We start from the raw sequence: 21,264 nt of genomic DNA, 5'->3' as shown, positions 1-21,264 counted from the left end.
AAATTCTCTTAGATCTTTTCTCTGATCTCTCAGCTTTCTACCCTACCTTTCCTTTTCAAGATGAGGCCTCGGTTAGGCAGCCAGTCCACATGAACTCTCCGGGCTCTCTAGCTGGGGGAAATGCAGCAGTCCCTGGACAAGAGAGGAGGAACGCCATTGGCTGGGGCAGGAGGAGCGCATGGATCCCCGAACCTTGATTCCTGGATGAAACTAATCTAGAGGGATGTTTGGGTGACCCCTGAAGCTGGAAAAACTGTAATTTCAAAGTCATCTGTAGTTTTCTGTCTTGCAAGAGGTGGTGACTTGATACCCCTTTGGAGGAGACCATACCTTAGTTCTGGGAAGATCATTCAAGTGGGCAATGTCATTTTGCAAATATGAAACAGACTACAGTCAAAATGGAGAGTCTGGGGAACACCCTGGCGGGCCGGTGGTTAGGACTCCACACTTCCTCTGCAGGGGGCATGGGTTCTATCCCAGGTTGGGGAACTAAGATCCTGGAAGCCTTGTGGTGCAGCCAAAGAAAAAGGAGATTCTAGAGCTACCTGTGGCTCCCGAGGAGCAGAAGTGCTCTACCTGGTGAGATCACGTGCCTGGCGACCTCTGCTAAGTTGTAGGCAGAGAAGAGGAGCTCTGCAACTTGTTTGAGGAAAACAGCTTCACTTATTTTTAAGAGGGATTTGGTTCATTGTGGGCTGCAGATTGAGACTAGTTCTTGCGGGAATGTGTTCCTTTTGGAGAAGCTGCTGTTTCATCCACAATTTTGTAAGCTGTCGGGCACAATCTCTCTGGGCCCCAGAATGCAGCCTTGAGTTGGGGGGACCCTACTCCCCAAGGACTGACAATCTGGGGAGTGTTGAGAGCTAGCGTCTTTGGCTGGAGTTCTGACCTGGCTCTCTCTCTGAGCCTTGTCAGACGTGGCTTCAACCCATCTCCTGTAAGTGGCTCTGAGAGCACAGATGTCCACTAAGGGGTACGGCCTGGAGGGTCTGAGAACTCTGCCAGGCTTTCGAGTCTTTCCAGCAGGGGCTCCCTGGTCGCAATGACCCTGGAATTGACAGAACGCGCCCTTCACCCCCAGCCAGGACCAGGGCCCAGGCCTTCATGAGGTGTCTCCAAACTGTTTGGCACTGCTGCCATTTTCTTTGGCTCGAGGTGGGGGTTGGCGACTGAAGATCCTGAATCAGTTTGGAGGCAGAGAGAAGGGCCAAGGGGGTGTTTGAGGGCAGCACGAGAGCACCAAAGTTTTGGGGGCACCTAGAACTGGGGCAGCGAACACAGAAGAATGGAAGCACAGACTTGTTTCTCCTCCTTGACCCGGAATGCATACAGCCCTCAGAGAGCCCGTGCCAGCTCCTCACTGTAGCCTGGGAGAAGGGGGCCCCTGTGCCAAAGCGGGCAGGCGCTTAGGCAGCTCGAAGGAATTTTGGTTAATGCGGTCAAATGCCTGAGGGATCCCAGCCTCAACTGCCTCACTCTCATGGTGCCTCGTGCACCCCTGGCTGCAGCTACTGCCTCTGTCCTCACAGCTGCCAAAATCAATCTCCAGCCCAGACCTGCCTCCTCAGCTCCAGACCAGTACAGCCCATTGCCTCCTGACAACCCCTCTGGATGTCCCATGGTTCCTCAGACCCAGCATGCGTCCAAACACATATCCTGATCTTATTTGCAAAGAAAAAATCATGTAGGACAAATTCATTGGGCCCAGGAAACAAGTTTTCACAGGACACACACAGAAGCTCAGAGGGATTGCACTGACTTCTTAGCTATGACTTGGGGACAGTGTGGAAGGCCAGGGTCAGCATTAACTGCTTCTTCCTTCCAGATGAGAGTGTGTACCTGTTAGCTTCTTGTCCTTTTCATACTGTTTGCCAAACTGAATTTAAATATTATTTATGTAAATTATTTATTGTCTGTCTCTCATGGTTTAAGCTTAAGAGCAGAGATCATGGGTTCACTTCTGTATCCCTGCTGTCTACCCAGCATCTGACATAAAATAATAAATATCTGTTGAATGAATAAGTGACTATCCTTGTTCATTACCCAAGATGCAGGTCTCTCTAGGCACCCTCAGTCTTTTCCTGCTTTCTTATCCCCATGATGCTCTGTGCTTCATCCCCCCAGACCAGCCTCCCACTGCACCCTCTTCCCCGCCCTCAGCCTCTTCATCACTTGACTTGGGCTGTTTCACGGAATGTGGGTAGTGAGCTCCCCGTGCTGGGCCATCTGCAAGCACAGGCAGTATATGCACCTGTCAGGGTGGCCTGGACTCTGATCAGTGACAGTGGGGCGGGGCAATGTATATGGTTTTCTGCATCTTCACCATGAAACAAGGCTCGCAGCATGCCAGAGGTCTCAAGGGTATGGCTTTCTCCACCAGTAACCCCAGGCTCCAACCGCTGGGGACTGTGCACGGGTTGTGAGTTGGCTGGCCTGTTGGGACTGGTGAACACACCTTTGTCACTCACTCTGCCTGTGTTCCATGCCCCTCGTTTCCCAGAGCTGCTGGGTGGGCACAAGCAGTCCCGGGCCAGGCCTATGACTGCTGAGTGCGCCTGAAGCTGTGAGTGGGATGGTCAGGGAGTGACCTCCATCCGGCCCCCACAGCCCAGCAAAGGATCTGACAAACCACAGAAATAAATAACTTAGAAGTAATAAATAGGGGTCCAGCTCCCACGAGTGAGTCCAAGGCCCACTCCAGCACAGGCACTTCAGCAACACAACTGCAACGTGTCTCCAGATCTGTCCCCCCAGGCCTCGGCTGAGGCTGCGACCTGACACATCTGGGTTCTCCAGAGGAGGAGTCCTGGGTCCATGGCCTGGTCACTGCCAGCGTCTGTGCGCAGTGGGTCCTCAGGTCTCCACAGCTGAGGTTTCTGGGGTCTGCGGGGCTGAGGCCGGCAGGGTGAGAGCCCTGGGGCCGCTGGTCAGTCGTGCCTCTATCTCCGCAGGGCTGATGTCCGTCACTCACCCGGCTGAAGCCTCCGTCTCCGGCCAAGGCCCCTGGCCGGTCCCAGGCAGTTAGACCCACAGGTAAGGGTGCGTCTGCACACCCTCGGAGTGAGCCCTCAGCCCAGACAGCCGCAGGCAGTGGCCGAGAGGCGGTCCACGGTCCTCCAGGTGCTGTTGACGTCCATGAAGGAGACGGCCTCGTAGCGCGTGGGTCGGCAGCAGGGCTGGCTGACGGGCCGCGGGCCGGGGGGCGGCCGCAGGGCCCCGGCGCCCAGCAGGCTGGCCAGACTGAGGTCATGCGGGGAGCGCGCGCGGCGGCAGGAGCCGCTGCAGAAGCGGAAACGCACCAGCTCGTCGGAGTGGTGGCCCAAGCCGAGCGCGCGCACCGGCACCAGCTGAGAGCGCAGGCGGCAGCCCCGCGCCCCCGCGGCCCGCGCGCGGCTCCCCCGGCTCCCGCGGCCGCCCTGGCCCCCAGCCCGCGCAGCGCGGGGCCCTCGGGGGGCAGCGGGCGAGGGCGAGGGCGCGGGCGGCGGGGGCGGCAGCCGCCGGGCTCTTCCGCCGCACAGACCGGCCGCGCGGCCCCCTGGAACGAGACGCAGTCACGCGCGGGTCCCCGGCCAGCCCGCCCCGCCCCGCGCCCTCGCCCTCTCACCTACCAGGCAGGGGGCCCGCGGGGGGCGCCGGGGCCGGCGCGGGGCCTTCTCGGGGGACCGGGCTGCTGGGCGCGGGGCCCAGGGAGGCCTCGCCCTCGGCGATGCTGCTCAGCAGGGCCAGAGCGGCCAGGGTAGGCCACAGGGCAGGCTGCTCGGAGAGACGAGGTGGAGCCTCAGGGGGTAGGAGGAAACCCTGGTGGGCGCAGGGAGGGGCTGGGGCCGGATGGAAGGGCTCGGGTTGGAGGATAATGGATCAGCTGTCCCGGGGAGCCCGGGTAAGGAATCACCACCGGAGGGCATTGACCTTCCTCCTTCCTCCTGGCCCCTCCCTGACCATTCCCCCACCTACTTCTGACGCCTACCCAGGGAGCCCTGCTCTCCCTCCCTAGTCAAGCCACCCTTCTTCGATACCAGGTGGGAGTTACTGGGAGAACCACTTACCTGCCGCCTAGGCCGGGGCCAGAGGGGCAGCACAGAAGGGCTTCCACGTCCAGGCTCCATCTCTGTCAACACCAGGAACTCCCATCAGCCGTAGTTGACCTGTTCCCCCACCCTCCTCTTGAGGCAGCTTGGAACATTGAGAGATGAGCTATCCTTTGAGCAGGTCATCTCTCCACTTCAGCTTCTCCAGATGAGGGACAAGGGGCTTGGGCAGCTGGGCTCAACCCAGCAGAAGTGGCTGCATGGAGAACCTATTTCGTGGTGCTTTGCACCTGTTCCCTCTTTCAGACCTCACAACTCCATGAGGTAAATGGTGTTATCCCCATTCTCCAGATGAGCAAACAAGGCTCGGAGAAGCTCAGCAATTATCTAAGGTCACGAGGGTAGACCCACGCAGCCGTGCGGGGAAGGGGACCTTCCTTGATCTCACAGAGAGCCCTCTCTCCATGCCACAGAGGAGGAAGTTGTGGCCTGGGGGAAAATTAGGGTGCTTGCTGGTTGACCTGAGTTATCTGATGATAGTGAGGCCCAGGCTTCAGCCTGTGCTGCCCACCCAGCAGATGGTGGAGGGTGATGAGCCCTCTAGGAACATGAGGCCTGGGCCATGGCTCCCTATGGCCACCAGGGGGTAGCATTTGCCAAGCCTGTGGACTCAAACGGGGGGTGGGCTTTTCCCCTACCTTCAGCTAGACTCAGGCCCCAGCAACTCCCTGGAGTTGCTTCTACACGAGACTGGCCTCTGAGAGCTTAGCCACCCTGAGAGCTGGTCCAGGTCTGTACCCCTTCCAGTTTCCCCTGGATCTGGCAGCCTGGCCCTGCTCCTAGAAGTTTCCCCCACGAACCATCCTTCCTGAGCCCAGCTGGGCTTTCGGAGTCCCACCAGGTTTTGTGAACCCACATTGCCTGGCACTCCCAAACACCTCTCTGGAGCCTCATGAGCCCTCACTAGCTGGCCTGCTCTTTGGTCCCAGCAGTCACCTCCACCCCGACCCCCGAGCACACAGAATGTCTGCATACCTGTGGGCCAGTCCTCCCTGGTGAGGTCCTCCAGGGCCAGGTGTGCTCGGCTAACGGAATACGGGCCTGAGGAGCCAGGCTAGTGACTGTTCTCACTGATGGAGGGAAAGCCCGGCAAGGCAGGGTTAAGGCCCCCTGCACTAGGGGGAGCCCAGGAGCAGGTCTCTTGGGACATAGGCAGCTCAGGCCCTACGTATCCCTCCCGGCAATCTGGGGCCACTTGGTCCTCCAGCCCTTGCCTTTCCTCCCCATCTACCAGCCCCCCGATACTCACCACGGGGGTTCTGTGTTGTGTTCTCCTAGGCACCTTTCCTGGGACCAGTGCTGGGCTTTCCCCTGCAGCTCGAAAGGCTCATGCCCAGGGCTGTGCACCTGGCAGTGCCCCTTTTAGCCAAAAGCTTGGCAGCTGGTCTGAGCCCTGTAGCAGCAGCGGAAGCCTCACGTTACAGCGGGCCAGCAGGGCTAGCACAGTCCAACAAGCGACAAGAGGGACTGCGGGGGGCTGGGAGGGGCGGAGAGCTGCGCAGCAGGCCCAGGAGAGGGAGGATGTAAGAAAGGAGTGGAGGGGGACGACCCTGGCCGCTCCCTCTAGCCCCTGGGCTGGGACGAGAGGTGGGCAAACAGGTCGGCTTACCGCAAGTGCAGGGCTCTGGGTCTGGGACACAGCGAGGGCTGGGACCCCAGGGACCTGCTGCTGGTGGAGCCCGTGGACCGTGTCTGGGGGCTGGGCCCAACTCCATCCCTCAGCAGCCTCATGCCCGCCGCTGTCCGGTGTCAAATTCCAGCCCCGGCGTCACCGGATCCTGGGGTGGGGCCCGAGCACCCCCCGCCCCGCCCCACCTTTCAGGGCTCACCTGGCCATTCCACCCTCTGGAATCTGGTCCCCCTGGCTCCACTAGGTCCCCCGAGGTGGGGTGGGGTGGAGAGGCTGGGAAGGGCCACCCAGGACAGAGTGGAGAACCCAGGCGGCGCAGCGGCATGGACACTGAGTGTTCGAAGTTTGTAGACACTGGGAGTAGGGAGTTGGGAGGCCGGGCAGAGGGCGGGAGAGGGAGGGGACAGGCCGGTCCCTGCCTTGGCCCACCGGCCTTCGGGTTCCCGCCGTCCTGGCTGGCCGCTCTGCACTAGATGCTCTCTCTGATCCACCGCTAGTTTCGTCTCCCAACAGACCCACTGCATTCTTTGAGTCCGAGAGGCACTGACTGCGCTGGGGCTTTCACGGTCTGACCCGGCTCCTGCGGCGCCGCCGCTCCCCTCCGCTGCCGCTTCTCTCCGCTGCCGCCTGGGGCTTGGAGTACAGACACACCTGCAAACACCGCTGCTCAGCCTGGCACAGCGGTGCTGGTAGGAGTGGGTGCCAGGGGCTGAAGAAGGGGAGGGTCCCGGCGGAGGAACTTTTGCACTGAGGCTTGAGGTGGGAGCTGGAGGCTGGTATTTCAGATGCCTAATTATGGCAGTTCGGCTGGTGGGTGGGATGGAGGTTGGATGGGTAACATGGATAGAGGTAAGGAAAGGCCAGATCCTGTGTGTCCTAACAGGGAGTCTGGACTTCATCCCAGTGGTACTGGGGACCACTGAAGGGTTTCAGGCAGGAGAATGGTGTGATCCAACGTGCATGTCAGCGGCTGGCTCTGGCTGTGGTGGGGAGGGTGGTTTGGAGGTAGTCAGGAGGCTGCTGGGGGAGAGAGGATTCTGAAGCTGAGTTGTGGGGAGAGTGCGGGGCCTTGTGCGCTCTTTCAGGAACACATCTTTTTGAAAACTCAGTTGGTGCCTGATTGGATGGGGTGAGGAAGTAGGATGGCATGCCTTTGGCCTGGGTGACCGGGAGGAGGGGCTGCATTCTGGCAGCTGGGGCTCCTGAAGGAGGGGTAGGTTGGGGGCAGGAGCTCATCAGTTCAGTGTTGGACGTGCCGGGCTGGAGGGCCCTGAGGATTATCCCAGTGGAGATGTTCAGGAAGTGACTGAGTTCGTAGCCTGGAGCAAAGCGAAGAGAACTGGGCTGGAGATGGTAATTTGGGAATCGTTGACCAACTGACATCTGGAAGCCGTGGGTGAAGCTGACAGTGCTCAGGGAACATGTGTGGGCCAGCTGCACCCTGGCTGTGCGTCTGAACCACCTGTGGGCCTTTTAAAACTACCTGAGTCTGGGCCTCACCCCAGACCTGAATCAGAATGGGCATGTGCAGTTTTCCACATCTGCACAGGTGACTCTGGTGTATGGCCGGGTGGAGAACCGCAGCTTTTGGGAGGGCAGTTAATGTGCAGTCGTGGGGACTAGAAGCCAGACTTTCCCAGGCTCGGCAGGACCCCTGTGGGACAGGAGGCCAGGCGGTGAGCAGCTCTGTGTTCTGCTGCCTCCCCAAGCTGGCTGCCCCGGGGGGTGGGTTCTGCCCCAGGGCTTTATCAGCCAGGGCTGCTGCTTGCTGGCATGCAGCCTATGCCCTGCACAACTCCAGGGGGCGCCATTCACGTAGGACACAGGAAGCACTGGAGTTTGCATCACAGTGGCCTTGTTTACAGCAGAATCGAAGGGAGTTTCTGGGTCTCCCTGTCCCTCCATCAGAGCCGCACTTTCCCCTCGGCTGAGGAGGCTTCTGTCTGAGCACAAAGCGCAGCAGTAAAGGGGCACGTGGGAAGTCAGAGGGAATGGCACTTGGATTGGGATGTCAGGTAAGAGGTGACGGGGCCAGGCAGCCCCACCTGTTGCCACATGGCAGCTCTGGCAGGAAGCTCACTCCCAGGCCTATGGCCTCCGGGGCAGGAGTGCGTTGGCCTTTCTCAGGCCTGCCTGGGAATGCTGGGGAAGGGACAGAGCAGATTCCAGGGCTCTAGGGGGTAAGGTTGGGATGTCCTTTCTAATGTTTGCCAGAGGGGCTTCCCTGGTGGCGCAGTGGTTAAGACCAATGCAGGGGACATGGGTTCGAGCCCTGGTCCGGGAAGATCCCACATGCAGCGGAGCAGCTAAGCCCGCGAGCCACAACTACTGAGCCCACACGCCTAGAGCCCGTGCTCTGCAACAAGAGAAGCCACCACAGTGAGAAGCCCGCACACCGCAACGAAGAGTAGCCCCATTCGCCGCAACTAGAGAAAAGCCCACACGCAGCAACAAAGACCCAACTCAGACAAAAATAAATAAAAATAAAATAATAATAATAAAATAGGGCGTCCCTGGTGGCGCAGTGGTTGAGAGTCCGCCTGCTGATGCAGGGGACACGGGTTCGTGGCCTGGTCCGGGAGGATCCCACATGCCGCGGAGCGGCTGGGCCCATGAGCCATGGCCGCTGAGCCTGCGCATCGGAGCCTGTGCTCCGCAACGGGAGAGGCCACAACAGTGAGAGGCCCGCGTACCGCAAAAATAAATAAATAAAATTTTAAAAAATAATAATAATAAAATAAATTTTTTAAAAAATAATAAAATAATGTTTGCCAGAGGGGGCCTAGAGATGGGCTGTGCCTTCCTGTTCTGTGCAGAAAGAGGGGTCCTGAGGGGAGACCGGGTGCCTGTGTGCTAAGGGGGAGGGCGTGTCTTTCCAGGGCTCAGTGGAGCTGCCAGGAGTGGTTTAGGTCTGTGTGCTGGGGGCCCGGCCGTGCAACTTTCCTGTGCTTGCAGGAACCTCTGTCCCTGTAGTGCTGGGGCTGTGGTGACCCAGTGGCACTGTGCACGGGGTGGTGCTTCAATCCCCTGAACTCTGGCTCCTGTAGGAGGCAGCAGGGTAGATTCTGGGGCATGTCCTGATGCCCCTAGACTGCCTCTCTTAAGGCAAAGAGGGTGCAGGACGGCTATAGGACAGGAGAGGCTCCAGAAGGCCCCTAGGTGGCTACCCAGGTCCTGTAGCTAACATGAGAAGTGAAAGGGACCCAGGAGGGCTGGAGAGATGGCCCTTGGGTTTAGCATACTTGCTGAGGCCCCAGGTTCCCGTTTCTTCCAGGAAAGTCAGAGGAAGCAAGAGGAGGCCAGGTTCAGGGCAGAGCTTTATTGCTTCCATGATGGCTGCTCAGGATGCCTGCCACAGCCTGGGTGAGGTCCTTGAGCCTCGCTTCCCTCTGGTCCAGGCTAAAGGCAGAACCCAAGGACCTGGCAGTCTCACTGCTGAAACCCAGAACAGCTGCCACGTTGTCACCCCAGGCCTGGGGCGCTGTCCTCTGGGTCGGCTGCAGCTGGGGGGGGAGGGGCATGCCCATCAGGTTGGGCCAGGCCTCACCGCCCGAGCTCTGAAGTTCTCTCCACTCAAGCCCAGGGGCGTCTTGTTGGCTTAAAGGATGGCTCCAGCGTTTCTCTGTGGGACAGCTGGGGGCTACTGAGTGGGACTATCTCATCTGCTCCCCAAGAAAGGCCAAACAGTGTCATGAGCCAGAAGGGGCTGGCCTGAGATCCTGCCCATCTCCCTGTAGCCCCAGAGCAGGGCACAGGCTAGTCCTGGCACTCCCACTCTACAGGGAGCCCATTGGTACCACTGCCTGAGGGGCCCTTTAGTGGGTCTTCTGCACGGTCAGTAGACCAAACTTGACATCTCCAACCTTATTGAAAAATAAATTATCCCTACCCTCCCCCCACCCCAACTTCACAAAATGATAATACACTGAACACTGATTGGAGAAATGATTCTGGCAGCAGCCTTGCTGCCTAATGTCCGCCTCCTGCATGCTGGGCCCGCTGGGCATGGCCAGTGGCCTCCTGGCCCTCTGGCTTCAAGGACCCAGGCTGAGAGTGAGGCCTAGTGCTGGTCTCTGAGGCTGGGCTCTGAGCAGACACAACTCTGGCTGCCCCACCAAGGCCTCACCACCCCTGGGGCCACTTGGCACTGTCTTTCTCTGGGTCTGAAGGCTCCCACACCTCTCAGGCAGAGCCAGACCGAGGCCAATGAAGTGGCAGGTGGCGGTGGCTGGACTTCTGTGGCCGCGTGCTGGGTCCACCTCAGATGCCACTGGTTAGGTCAGTTATGACATGCGCTTTCACCAGCTTCCGCAGAAACTCTTTCTCTCGCTGAATGTTGTGCGTCCAGGACTGAAAGGGAAGATGGAGCAGTGGTCAGCTGGGCAGCCCAGGTGGCTGCTGGGATGGGGCCCTGCTAGAACGCAGGTTCCCAGGGCTCCACGCCCTCTTCCGACCACCGCCCTCCGATGCTCTGACTGTGGGAGGTCTGCCCTAGAGGTGCCACAGCTCACCCTCCTCCCTTCCCAGGACCTGGAGGAAATAACCTTCTAACCCCTTTCCCCGGCCTCTTAACTTCTTCCAAGTCTTAGACATGTAGGCTTTCCAACCTTGTTCTCACTCCTTCCACCTGTCCTTGCCTGGCGGCTTCTCCAGGCTCCTAGGTCCTAGGCACCCTGAGGTCAGGCAATGTGAGTCACTTAGGTCCGGCCCAGGCCTGGGCTTGGGCCCTGCTGGAAAGGGAACCGTGTGGGGCGGCTTAGTCATTCTCTGGCCTGCTGCAATCCACTCTCCAGGCCTGGGGGCAGCTAATGAAATCCTGCCTCTCAGACCAGAGGAGCCAGGGGGCCAGAGGCTCATCTTACGGTTAATATGAAAATTGCAGGGAAGACGCTGCCTTCCAGGGCTTTCCTGCAGAAGACTGCACCCAGGCTCAGGTTCTCTCCTTTCCCCAGTGCTCTCACCAGGAAGCTGTGATGACTGAGTCTCTCAAAGAATGAAACAGGATTGAATGAATAGAGGAACGACGAAAGCCAATGGCCTTGTCACAGTTTGGACACAGCTGACCGCTCTGTTGCATCCGTCAGCACTGAGGCTCACCCTACGATGTTCACAGCCACTATACACCGGTGTGGAGAACTTAACAGCTCTTATCTGGTCCTTATCTGACCCAGTCAACCTCCTCCAACCTTCCAAATCTTTTCAGTCTGAAACTTGGGCAAAATCTCCTATATTCGTCTCCTTTGAACACCCCCTTCAACTTCCTGTGCTAACCACAAACCTGGCTGCCCCCAAGGACAGCATCCCCCAGACATGCTCTTTCTTCCCGCACACCCACACTCATGGTGCCTGGAGGGGCAGGCTCTTCCTCACTCTTCGCTGCTGCATCTACACAACTGTCCCTGTGTACTCCCTTGAACCTCTTTGACTCCTGGCATTCTCCTCAGCCGTCTGCAAACTGCCCGTCCGTGTCTCAGACCACCGGGTGACTCACCCTCATTCCTTGAAGATTCAGACATCTGGCTCACTGTCTGTCTTTGAAGGCAGGGACTGATTGGCACAGAGTAGGTGCTCAGGACATATGTGCTGAATGAAATTAGATTTTCCAGGTAAGAAAATGCAGGCATGGAAGAATGGCGGGGCCAGGATCCAAAAGAGCACAGAAACTCATACAGCTCTTTACTTAACCCATGCCTGCATCACTCCCCAGGAAGAAGTAACCAATCTGATGGGTCAGTTTCAAGAACACCCACTGGGAGTCCCTGAGGGTTGAAAGGTCAGCAGAGGACTGGATATCTGATGATATCAAGGAATTACTGTTAAATTTCCAGGTGCGATAATGGTATAATATTGAAAAAAATCGTCCTTATCTTTTAGAGAAATTTACTGAAATGTTTATGACTGGAATGATACGATGTCTGAGACTTCTTTCCCAATAACCAGCGGGGAGGGGAGGCATGGGAGGAAGAGCAGATTGAGCAACACTGGCCGCATGCTGATACCTGGGGGAAGGAGTGACGGTACGTGGGAGTGCAGTATTTTACTCTCTATACTTTGAAGGTGTTTGACAAAGTTCGTAATAACAGAGTAAACAAAAAAGTCTGCCTGGACGCATCTCTCTCTTGGACCAGGCAACACCGCCTCTCTGGCGCTCTTTTCCCAATCTCTCCCCGGCGCACACAGCGCAGGAGCCTACAGTGCTCTCCTCGCTACGCCGCCTGCATTGTCCCCGGGCTGCGGCAGGATTCTGGGAGCCTCACCAGGACCCCTGACTCTGGATGCAGAGACCACGCTCGCAGAGGAGGCTTCCTTCTCACAGCTCTTTTCCCATCTTTATCTCTGTGCCCCCAGGGTTCTGCCCTGACCATCGCACGTCCTCCTCTGTCATCTCCCTGGGAAACCTCATCCGTGCCTCCCCTGGATCTGAACAAGCAGCTGTGCTCACGACCCCCAGATCCTCATTTCCAGCCCAGATTTCCCTCCCATGGCAGACTCTCGTGTGAGCCCACTTCACTCTCTGGCTCCTGCCCAGTCCCTCGGGGCTGGTACATCTGACGGCCACTTCTCAGCACACATCTCCCGGGACTTCCTTGCAGTGCTGGACACTGTAGGCACTCCCTCCTTTGGTCTCCACGACCCTGCATCTTCTTTTTTTTTTTGGCCACGCCGCACAGCTTACAGGATATTAGTCAGCAGTGAAAGCACAGAGTCCTAACCGCTGGACTGCCAGAGAATTCCCCAACCCTGCGACTTCTAACCCTTCTCTACTCTCTCTCCTCCTTTATGTTTTTTGTTTTGTTTTAATTTTTTGGGTGTGCTGCGCAGCATGTGGGATCTTAGTTCCCCGACCAGGGATCAAACCAGCGCCCCCTTCATTGGAAGTGTGGAGTCTTAACCACTGGACCGCCAGGGAAGTCCTCTCCTCCTTTATGAACGCCTCTGACACCCCTCACATAGCCCGCCGGCATTCAGTCCTCGCCCCACTGTCTTCACATCCCCAGGCTGTCACTGGGCCTGGAGAATGGACTGATCAGTCAGGTGGAGGTGAAGCAACGGTGGGGCCAGGGCACAGAATGGTTCACTTGCCTTCTGAAGACACCCTGATGTGACAACAGGGACCCTACATCCAAGCAACAGCATTTCAGTGACTTCCCTAGGGTGCTGAGAGGTAACAAGAGTAAGTAGGGGTGAAAAAATTAATATTAATAGCAGTGGCTAACACGTATGGGCGCGTATCATGGCCAGGCCTCTTCTATACGTCATCACAGCGACTCTTTCCCAGGCCTAACATTACCCCTTGTATTGATAAGGAAAGGAAGGTACAGAGCCAGGCTCTGAACCCAGGCCATTTGATTTCATCGCCAGCACTCAGCACTCCTCGTGGAGGTGGTGCAGCAGATGCCGTGAGCCTCAGAGCCAGATGGTTCTACAGGATGAGGAAGGGGGGCGGGGGCAATGGCCTGACAACTGAGATGTGGCAGGTGGCAGAAAGGGAACAGCCTCCACTAGGGCACCTCAGGGAAGGTGGTGTCCTTCCACCTCATTCCTGCATGGAGGCCACCTCCAGGCCTTGCTGATTGAAAATCCTAACCGTTTCTTACCTCTGTCTTCCCATCAGCACTGAACAGTTCCAGTGCAGGATCCTTCATCTCTTGCCTAGACTGCTGAGACAGTGTCCCAACTGGTTTCTGTTCTTGCCTGGAACCCTCTAGGTCACGCTGCAGCCACACTGACCCGACTGCATGCTAATCTACAGCCTAAAACTGGTCCATAGCTCCCTCCTGCCTTCAGAGCAACGTCCACGCTCCTTACCGTGGCAGAGAAAGCCCTTCGTGATCCGGCTACTGCCTACGTCTGCGGCCTCTCACCTCCTGCCTAAAACTTTTACATACAGTATATATAAAAGGAAAATGCAAGAGACCAAACATAGGAGTAAACAGAAGCCAGGGGGCAGGTAAAAGCAGTGAGAGCAGTTTGCAGTGGGTGCTGGCAGGGGATGAAGCAGCAGGAAGATATGTGAAGAGAGGCAGAGACAGAGAGACCACCAGGGTCCTGGTGAAAATGAGGCAGGGCTGGAGCCACTGCTGAGGGGCTGAGACAGGTCAGGGGCTCTCCCGGACCCAAGATGAGATTTCCACTCCTGAACCCCATTCCAGGCAACAGGAGGCCCAGCTGTAAGGCTATTTCTGGCTTCTCAAGAGATTCCCAAGTCTCTCTCATTTCCTTGAAATAACTTGAAATTACTCGAGCCCGACTGAATGAACCCAAAAAGCCTAAGACAATATGGATGGGAACGGAAGCCAAGGATGGGGATGTGAATCTCCTGGGAAACATGTGGAGTGAGAAGAGAAGACTTCTAGGATGGAGCCCTAGCTAATGCTGACTCTTAAGGGACGCACTGAAATCCAGGACACAGAGGAAGAGAATGAGAGAGCCTGGCGAGGGAAACAGGAGCAGCACTGAAATGACCGACTCAAGGGTCCAAGCAGGAGAGCGTCTCAGGAAGGGCCGGTCAACACAGAAAGTGTTTCAGAGCGATCAGAAACGACGGGACTGACTGATGCGTGTCCCTTGGACTCAGCAGCCTTGAGTCACTGGTGAACTTGGTGGGAGGCATGTCAGGTGAAGGGGGAAGCCCGGCTGAGAGGGGTGAAGGGTGAGTGGGAGTGAGGAGGGCGAAGGGGCAGAGCACCCCTGGGGCTGCAGTTTTCTCCAGTTTTCTCACGGTGGAGGGGGTGGAGGAGGGGAGGGAGGGAGGGAGCTTTGGGGAGCATAAGGCCTGAACAGTGCAGTGGGGTTGGAGATGGGCATGTGAGAGACTGATGAGCAGGGACGAGCGCTGGCTGAACCATGAGTCTGCTCGGACTCCGGGAGATTGACACTAAGAACCCTCGCCACCCAGATGCAGGAGTAGAGAAGCTGCTCAAAGCACAAGCTCCAGATGCCCAGGGTCCAGGCTGGGAGCAGCGGGAGATGAGCGGTATAAGCGAAGGGTGCTATAAGAGGCGCTTGGATTTTCCACATGGGCTCTTGCTGTGAAGGGACAGGTGCCGGGAGAGGCTAGCTGACTGGGAGAACTTAAGGTACCTGAACATATGAATCACCCGGGAAGCAGCTCTGGGTGCTAGAAAGCTTTAGTGCTTGGCCATGGGGAAGGGTGGAGGAGGTATGGGGGCATCCTGGCACGGAGAGGTAACGTCTGTGGGTTGTTTGAGGGGGTGAGGAGGTCCTCTGAGGGAAGAGGAGAATCGAAGCAGAGAGGAGGGCTGTGAGCTTGCTCCAAGATGGGCATGTGGTGGCTGGGGAGCAGCAGGGAGGAGGCAGGGGCTGGACCAGGACAAGGAGAGGGCCAGGGAGGGGAAGTTCAGGGAGAAGGGCGCTTGGTGGGCAGAGGCTTGCGGGCCGGGATGGATGCCTTCCAGGGAGCTCTGAGCAGCCAGACCCGAAGCTGGCTCGTCCCTCGGCCGTTCGTTTGTTTGTACACGCGCGGTCAGAGGCTGTCCTTCCTGCTGGCACTTAGCCCTCCCTCGTCCTGCCCAGGGGCTGCCCCCCGCCCAGCCCTGCACCTCTTTGATGGCTGCCATGCGCACGGTCTCATAGTAGTGCAGGGGCGCATTGGGTGTGCTCATGTCGTAGCCGAAGCCTGCAACTGCCACCTCATCGCAGCCGTGTAGTGCCATGGTCACTGCCACACTGCCGAGGGTCGGGATGTTCTGGATGGAGGGCAAGGGGGTTCCGAGTGAGGCGGAGACCCTCAGCGAAGCTCTCCAGAGCTGAGCTCTGCTCCTGAGAACTGAATCCTCTGTCCCCACCCTGCCGCCCTGTCCTTCCTTCCCAGGGCACCTCTGGCCCAGGTCCCCTTCTCCCTCTCCCAGGATCCAGACATCTCACCCCGCGGCCCATGAGGCCGTTGTTGAAAGGCAGTCCGATGAGGGTGAAGGCGGCTTCCTGGATGAAATATGGGTTGAGGATGCGAATCTCAGGGGGTTCCTTGGGCACCCGAGTGGCCACAGATTTCCAGAAGCCATCTGACGCGCTCTGTAGACACAGCACAAGTGGGCATGAGCGGGCACACAGCTTGTGATGGGACTGGGTGAGTGGTGGGGACCCAAAGTGTGTACAGGCTAATGAGAAACAAGGTGGGGGGCATAAGGTATATACAGGGAGCCTGGGGCATGGGGAACAAACACGGCTGGAGGACGGACGACCTGGTGGGTGCTGGGGACACAGGATGTGTGGCGGAGACAAGGTACACGGTAGGGCACAGCGAGCACACAGTGGGGCCAGTGTGGATGGAGGATACCAAGTGAGCTGCAGGGCGGGGCACAGGGCGTGGGGCACTGGGCTGTGCTGCTCTGACCTTGGGCGGGGGGGTGGGTCTTGGGCCACGAGGAGGACCCAACGGCCCAGCAGTACCCCTCCCCTTCGCCGCTACTGAGGGGCCCAGGAGGAGCCTGCCCTCTCTCTCCTATCTGCTCTGCTGGGCTCGCCTCTTTGCCCTTCTGCTGAATTTCCTCGCTCTCAGTCAACTGTTCTAAAGTGAACCTGAAAAATAAAGACAGAATGTGAGCTCGTATGGCAGAGCAGAAAGCAGCACTCCAACCCCAGTTCTGCCACCGATGGAGCTGGGTGACCTTGGGCAGGTGACAAGCTCTCTAGGCTTCAGTTCTTTAATTGCAGAATGGGATGATTCTTCCCTGAGGGATCTCAGTACCGGATGGGAAAGGCATCAGCTCTGAAACAAACCTGACACCCCAGGGTCCACTCCAGGGCCACAAATTCCTCTCCTTCTACCTCTCTCCCTTCCTCTAGTTCCCAGCCCTGCCTTTCTGTTCAGTACACGAGCCCTCCCTGGTCTAGTCCCTTGAGTATATCGCTTCAGCCACTCTCTCGTGAGCACTCTCAACTCCCTGCCCCTTGTCATTCTATTGTCCTAGCCCAGGGGAACCATGAACTTAGATCAACCCATACATCCACCTTTCCCACCCTTACAGCTGGGCTCCTGAGTACTGCTGGAGAAAGTCACAAACCAACCCTGTAGGCTGGAGAGATGTCCCAGGGATGTCCCATAGCCTATGTAAGCAACCCCTCTGTTGCTGGACATCTCAGTTGTTTCTGGTTCCCCCAGATCTGCTCCTCCTTCTGTGTTCCCTAACCTCTGCTGTCCACTCCATCTTGCAAACCAGAAGCCTGGGAATCGACTTTGCATCCCTCTTCGTCTCTCCAGCTCGTACTGTCCTACTGGTCATCTGGGTCATTTCGATTCTATTTTCTATAGAATCCCACGGATCCATCCTTTCTTCCCAAGCCCACCGCTACCACCTAAAGTCCAGGTCTCATCATCTTTCAAATGGACTGTTATAATGAGGCCATGTCCAGTGTCTGTCTTGTTGGCCACTAACCGCCCCCAGAGCCCAGTAGAGTGACTGGAAAAGTACAAAATAATTGTTGAGTTCAATTCACCCAAAATGAGTGCCCAGAATGGGCCACTTCTGCCTCCCAAACCACTTTCTGCTCTCTGCCAGAATGATCTTTCTGTATACAAACCAGATCACATCACCACTGCCCACAGGAGATCAGAGATTTTTAGCCAGTAATGCTGCCTGCTGCTCCAGTTTTCATTTCAGCCCATCTTAAGTCCGCATCTGCTGATTCGTGCCTCCATTCTTTTGCTGATGCTGCTCCTTCTGTCTCTAATGGTCTCCCCGCCTCCACCCACCTGATCCACCCTACTTGTTTCTTAAGACTCAGCATCTTCTCCTTTCTCATGTCTTTCCTGAATACCTTCATCCCAAGGTAGAAATGACCTCTAACCTTTGGGAGGTGATAAAATATGGAGTTAAGATCTGCTATAGGGGCTTCCCTGGTGGCACAGTGGTTGAGAATCCTCCTGCCAATGCAGGGGACACGGGTTTGAGCCCTGGTCCGGGAAGATCCCACATGCTGCAGAGCAACTAAGCCCGTGCACCACAGCTACTGAGCCTGCGCTCTGGAGTCCATGAGCCACAAGTACTGAGGCTGCGTGCCGCAACTACTGAAGCCTGCATGTCTAGAGCCCATGCTCTGTGACAGGAGAAGCCACCGCTGTGAGAAGCCCACGCACTGCAACACAGAGTAGCCCCTGCTCACCGCAACCAGAGAAAGCCCGTGCACGACAATGAAGACCCAACGCAGCCAAAAATAAATAAATAAAATAAATGTATATAAAAAAAGATCTGCTATGCTTTGAAAGTTTGTGGCCCATCCCCGCCCCCCAATTCATTTATGTTGAACACCTAATGCCCAAGGTGACGGTATTAGGAGGTGGGCCTTTGAGAAGTGATTAGGTCCTGAGGGTGAAGCCCTCGAGAATGGGATCAGCGCCCTTACGAAAGAGGCCCAAGAGATCCCTCGCTCCTTCCACCAAGTGAGGACATAATGATTTATGAACCAGGAAGCCCTCACCAAACACCAAGTCTGCCAGTGCCATGATCCTGGCCTTCCAGCCTCCAGAACTGTGAAAAACAAATGTCTGTTGTTCATAAGCCACCCAGTCTGTGGTATTTTGTTATAGCAACATGAGCTGACTAAGACAGAAGATCCTTGGGCCCAGATCCAAACTCAGCTCTGGTCACTCAACTGTGTGGAGGCCTTGGGCAAGAAAACTATCATTTCCCTATGGATAAACCAGGGATACTAAGGGTATTTATCTTGTGTTGTGAGAACTCAATGAGATAATTCAGGCTGAGTGCCCAGCTCACAGTCACTGGTCAGCTCCTATCACCACCGCCATTAGCCCCAGGGCAGGGGCTCACATCTGATTCACTTCTGTGGCCCAGCAGCGCAGCACCGGGTGCGGGTGTGTAAGGGGACATGAACTCCATCCCGGCTCCTCCACTGCCCTCAGCATCTCTTCAGGCTTGTCTTCTGAGGCCTTCAATGGACTGTCTGCTCCAGCCACCCCCTCCTCACATCTCCCCGTCTCTGGCAACACCTCTCTCTCGGGCAAATTCTATCCGTCCTCCAAGCGTCAGCTCAAAGGATGGGCCTTTAGGGCCAACTTCGCTGGGTCTCAGCCCCAGTGAGACGAGACAGCAGACCCCAGACCAGCTTCCTCCTGTGCCTCCCTCTGTGTCCAGAAGTGTGTGCGTGTAAGGGGGTAAAGGTCGGGACAGTGAGACCCAGCAGGAAAGGGAACGGTGGAGAAATGGCCAAGATCTTATGCAGAACTGGGGAGAAGCCCCTGCTGGGAGGATCAGGTGTGTACTCAAAGGAATGGCAGGTACCAGCCTGTGCTGAGCAAAGCACAGCCCCCGTCCCTTCTCCAGAGCCCAGCAGGCCCCAACATCCTCCCCGCACCCTACAACGCCGGGTCCCTGCCCACGCCTGCCCACATACCCCCGAAGAGGAGGAAGGGCAGGGGCTGCTCGGGAAGGGACGGAGAGGCAGCAATGGCACAGCTGGGGGTGTGCAGGCTACAGGCTGGTTTTCATAGATATTATTTATGTCTCTTCAACTTTCACCCACTTCACAGGTACGGGACCCAAGATGAAGCAACGGGTTCAAGGTCACGTAAGAGTCTGTACCAAGATGCAAACCCAACGTCGTGATGCCAGGATGGGTGTTCTTTCTGCCACACCATTTATTATCAGCACTGCTGTTCCCACCTCGGGAGGTCTGGGGGGCTAGTCAAGGATGGTTGGGGCCTCCCTTCTCCCCGCCAGAAGCGCTGAGGTGAGTTAGGGGTCACTCTGGTTGGTGCCCTGCATCCTGTTTCACAGAGGGGACTGAGGCTCAGAGAGGCGAGGGGCCTTGCCCCGAGGCACACACAGCTGGGGAGAATCTGAGCTGGATTCAACTTCAGAGCCTGGGTCTTTCTGTGACACAAGATTCCCTCTCTGAGACAACACCTCTTGGCTTATCCCGTGTGCTTAAGGGTCCCATATGTAACCACCATGTGAAACGGTAGGAAATTAGCTTACGATCTCAAGCCCCTTTGAGAAGCTGACAAACGCTCCAGGGTGGAGCGGAGGCTTCTGCCTCTCTTCCCATCTTTACTCTTTCCCAGGAGGGGAAACAACTCATGTGACTTCTTGGATTTGAGGAGACGTGTGTCACGTTTACTAGTAGGAAATGCAAAGTCACAGGTACACATACAGCTCCTTCTGGCTCCTTGTGCCCAGGCAGCAGCGGGTACGCCAAGGCAGAGCTTGCCTCCCTGGAGCAGGCCCGGCATTCCGGTCCCTGCTCTGCTCACCTGTTCTAAGAGCGCTGAAGCTCCTACCACCTTCGGGCAGAGAGCAAGATTGGGACGGGGTGGGAACGAGTCTTATGCTTGGGACTCAAGGCTCAGAGAGCCTGCATTAGGGCACTGGGACCCGGCACCGCTATTTTATTTTTCCCACCTGTCACCGTCCTGGTGCAGGGCCTCCTCAGGAATCCCAGGGAAAGGAGGAACAGGAAGACCAGGATCTGGCTGGGGCATCACTGTGTCAGACAAATACTAAGTAAACACAACTGCAGCCTGTCTCTCAAATAAAAGCCATGGCTCCCTGTCTCAGAAAAATCATACACAGGTACACACACACAACACGCCGCACACCACTGCCAAAGGGAGCAGGGTCCCTGGAAGCGAGGGCATTTGGCGACTTGAGATTGAGAATCTCTGTGTGGGGCAGGAAGAGAGGAGAACCTTATAGACACCAACACTGAAGGGGTCGGTGAGAGCAGCGGAGCCTGCGGAGAAGACTGAGAACCAACAGTAAGAGCGATGAGGAGACGCAGGGAGGGTGTGATGCCACGGGAGACTGTGGGCCTCGGAGTCTGGGAAACCCACGTCCACATCCAGATTCCGCATCTGTGCAACCAGGGCGTGTCACAGGACTTCTTCAGGCCTCAAGTTCCTCGCACATAACGGGGGCGTCAGGCCCACTGCCCAGACAGCCGTGACGATTAAATGAAGAGCTGTGCGTTTTACAGCATCCGGCCCCATGTCTGGCACATGGCAGGGGCTCAATAAATCTTGTCTGTTATGATTCTGAGCGTCACAGAAGCCGAGAGTGAAGCAGAGGGTGTGGCCAGCCATGTTAGAGGCCACACACAGGCCAGTTCACAGACTATACACACGCTCAGACGGGGGCCAGCTTTGTCCCTGGGTGCCCTGCAGGAGGGCAGTGGATGTTGGAGGCCGTCCTACTGCTGGGTGACACTGCCAAGCCTGCCACCAGAACACAGCCCTGTTCCAGAAGGCCTATCCAAGCGGCCCAAGGCCTCGCACATCTCGTGTCCCTGACCCACAGGACACAGCACAGAGGCCTGTAAAGCCAGCCAATGACGCCGGCCTCGAGTGGCCAAAGCTCTCCTCAAGGCCACCTGTGGGCCGCATGCTTGGTTGAATCCCTCCTCCCGGAATGTCCCTGCCTCAGTCCAGCCTGGACCCAGCTCATCTGCGTGGAGCCGCTGGCCTCCTGCTGATGCAACTCGTTCTGCTCTTGTCAGAACAGCCAGGAGCAACGGGGGAAAGCATCTGGGAAGAAGTACCTGCCCAGCCGGGCTCCCACAGTGCTTGCC

At 57.1% G+C, this 21,264-nt stretch overlaps 2 protein-coding genes across 6 annotated transcripts in view; both read right to left on the bottom strand.

The window, feature by feature from the left end:
* Positions 1 to 3,068: 3,068 nt before the first annotated feature.
* ARTN (artemin) lies at positions 3,069 to 4,106 on the bottom strand. The gene is made up of 3 exons (XM_060031249.1): positions 4,047 to 4,106; positions 3,609 to 3,798; positions 3,069 to 3,535 (listed from the first exon to the last, which is right to left on the bottom strand). The coding sequence occupies exons 1-3, from the start codon at positions 4,104 to 4,106 to the stop codon at positions 3,069 to 3,071; spliced, it is 717 nt and encodes a 238-aa protein (XP_059887232.1).
* Positions 4,107 to 9,022: 4,916 nt separating this feature from the next.
* ST3GAL3 (ST3 beta-galactoside alpha-2,3-sialyltransferase 3) overlaps positions 9,023 to 21,264 on the bottom strand; it is a 241,706-nt gene continuing 229,464 nt past the window's right edge. For 3 of the 5 annotated variants that reach the window (XM_060021063.1, XM_060021080.1, XM_060021070.1), the window contains 3 exons: positions 15,607 to 15,753; positions 15,282 to 15,428; positions 9,023 to 10,068 (listed from right to left, as the gene is read on the bottom strand). In XM_060021063.1, coding sequence (XP_059877046.1) covers positions 9,979 to 10,068; positions 15,282 to 15,428; positions 15,607 to 15,753 — 384 coding nt within the window. In that variant the 3' untranslated portion in view covers positions 9,023 to 9,978. The remainder of the gene's footprint in view (positions 10,069 to 15,281; positions 15,429 to 15,606; positions 15,754 to 21,264) is intronic. The other 2 variants (XM_060021089.1, XM_060021099.1) reach the window with 1 other exon arrangement.

Source organism: Delphinus delphis, chromosome 1, assembly GCF_949987515.2.
Source record: "Delphinus delphis chromosome 1, mDelDel1.2, whole genome shotgun sequence".
NCBI classification, from domain to species: domain Eukaryota; kingdom Metazoa; phylum Chordata; class Mammalia; order Artiodactyla; family Delphinidae; genus Delphinus; species Delphinus delphis.
The sequence above is the reverse complement of the archived record's forward strand: the minus strand, read 5'-3'. Positions and strand labels throughout refer to the sequence as shown.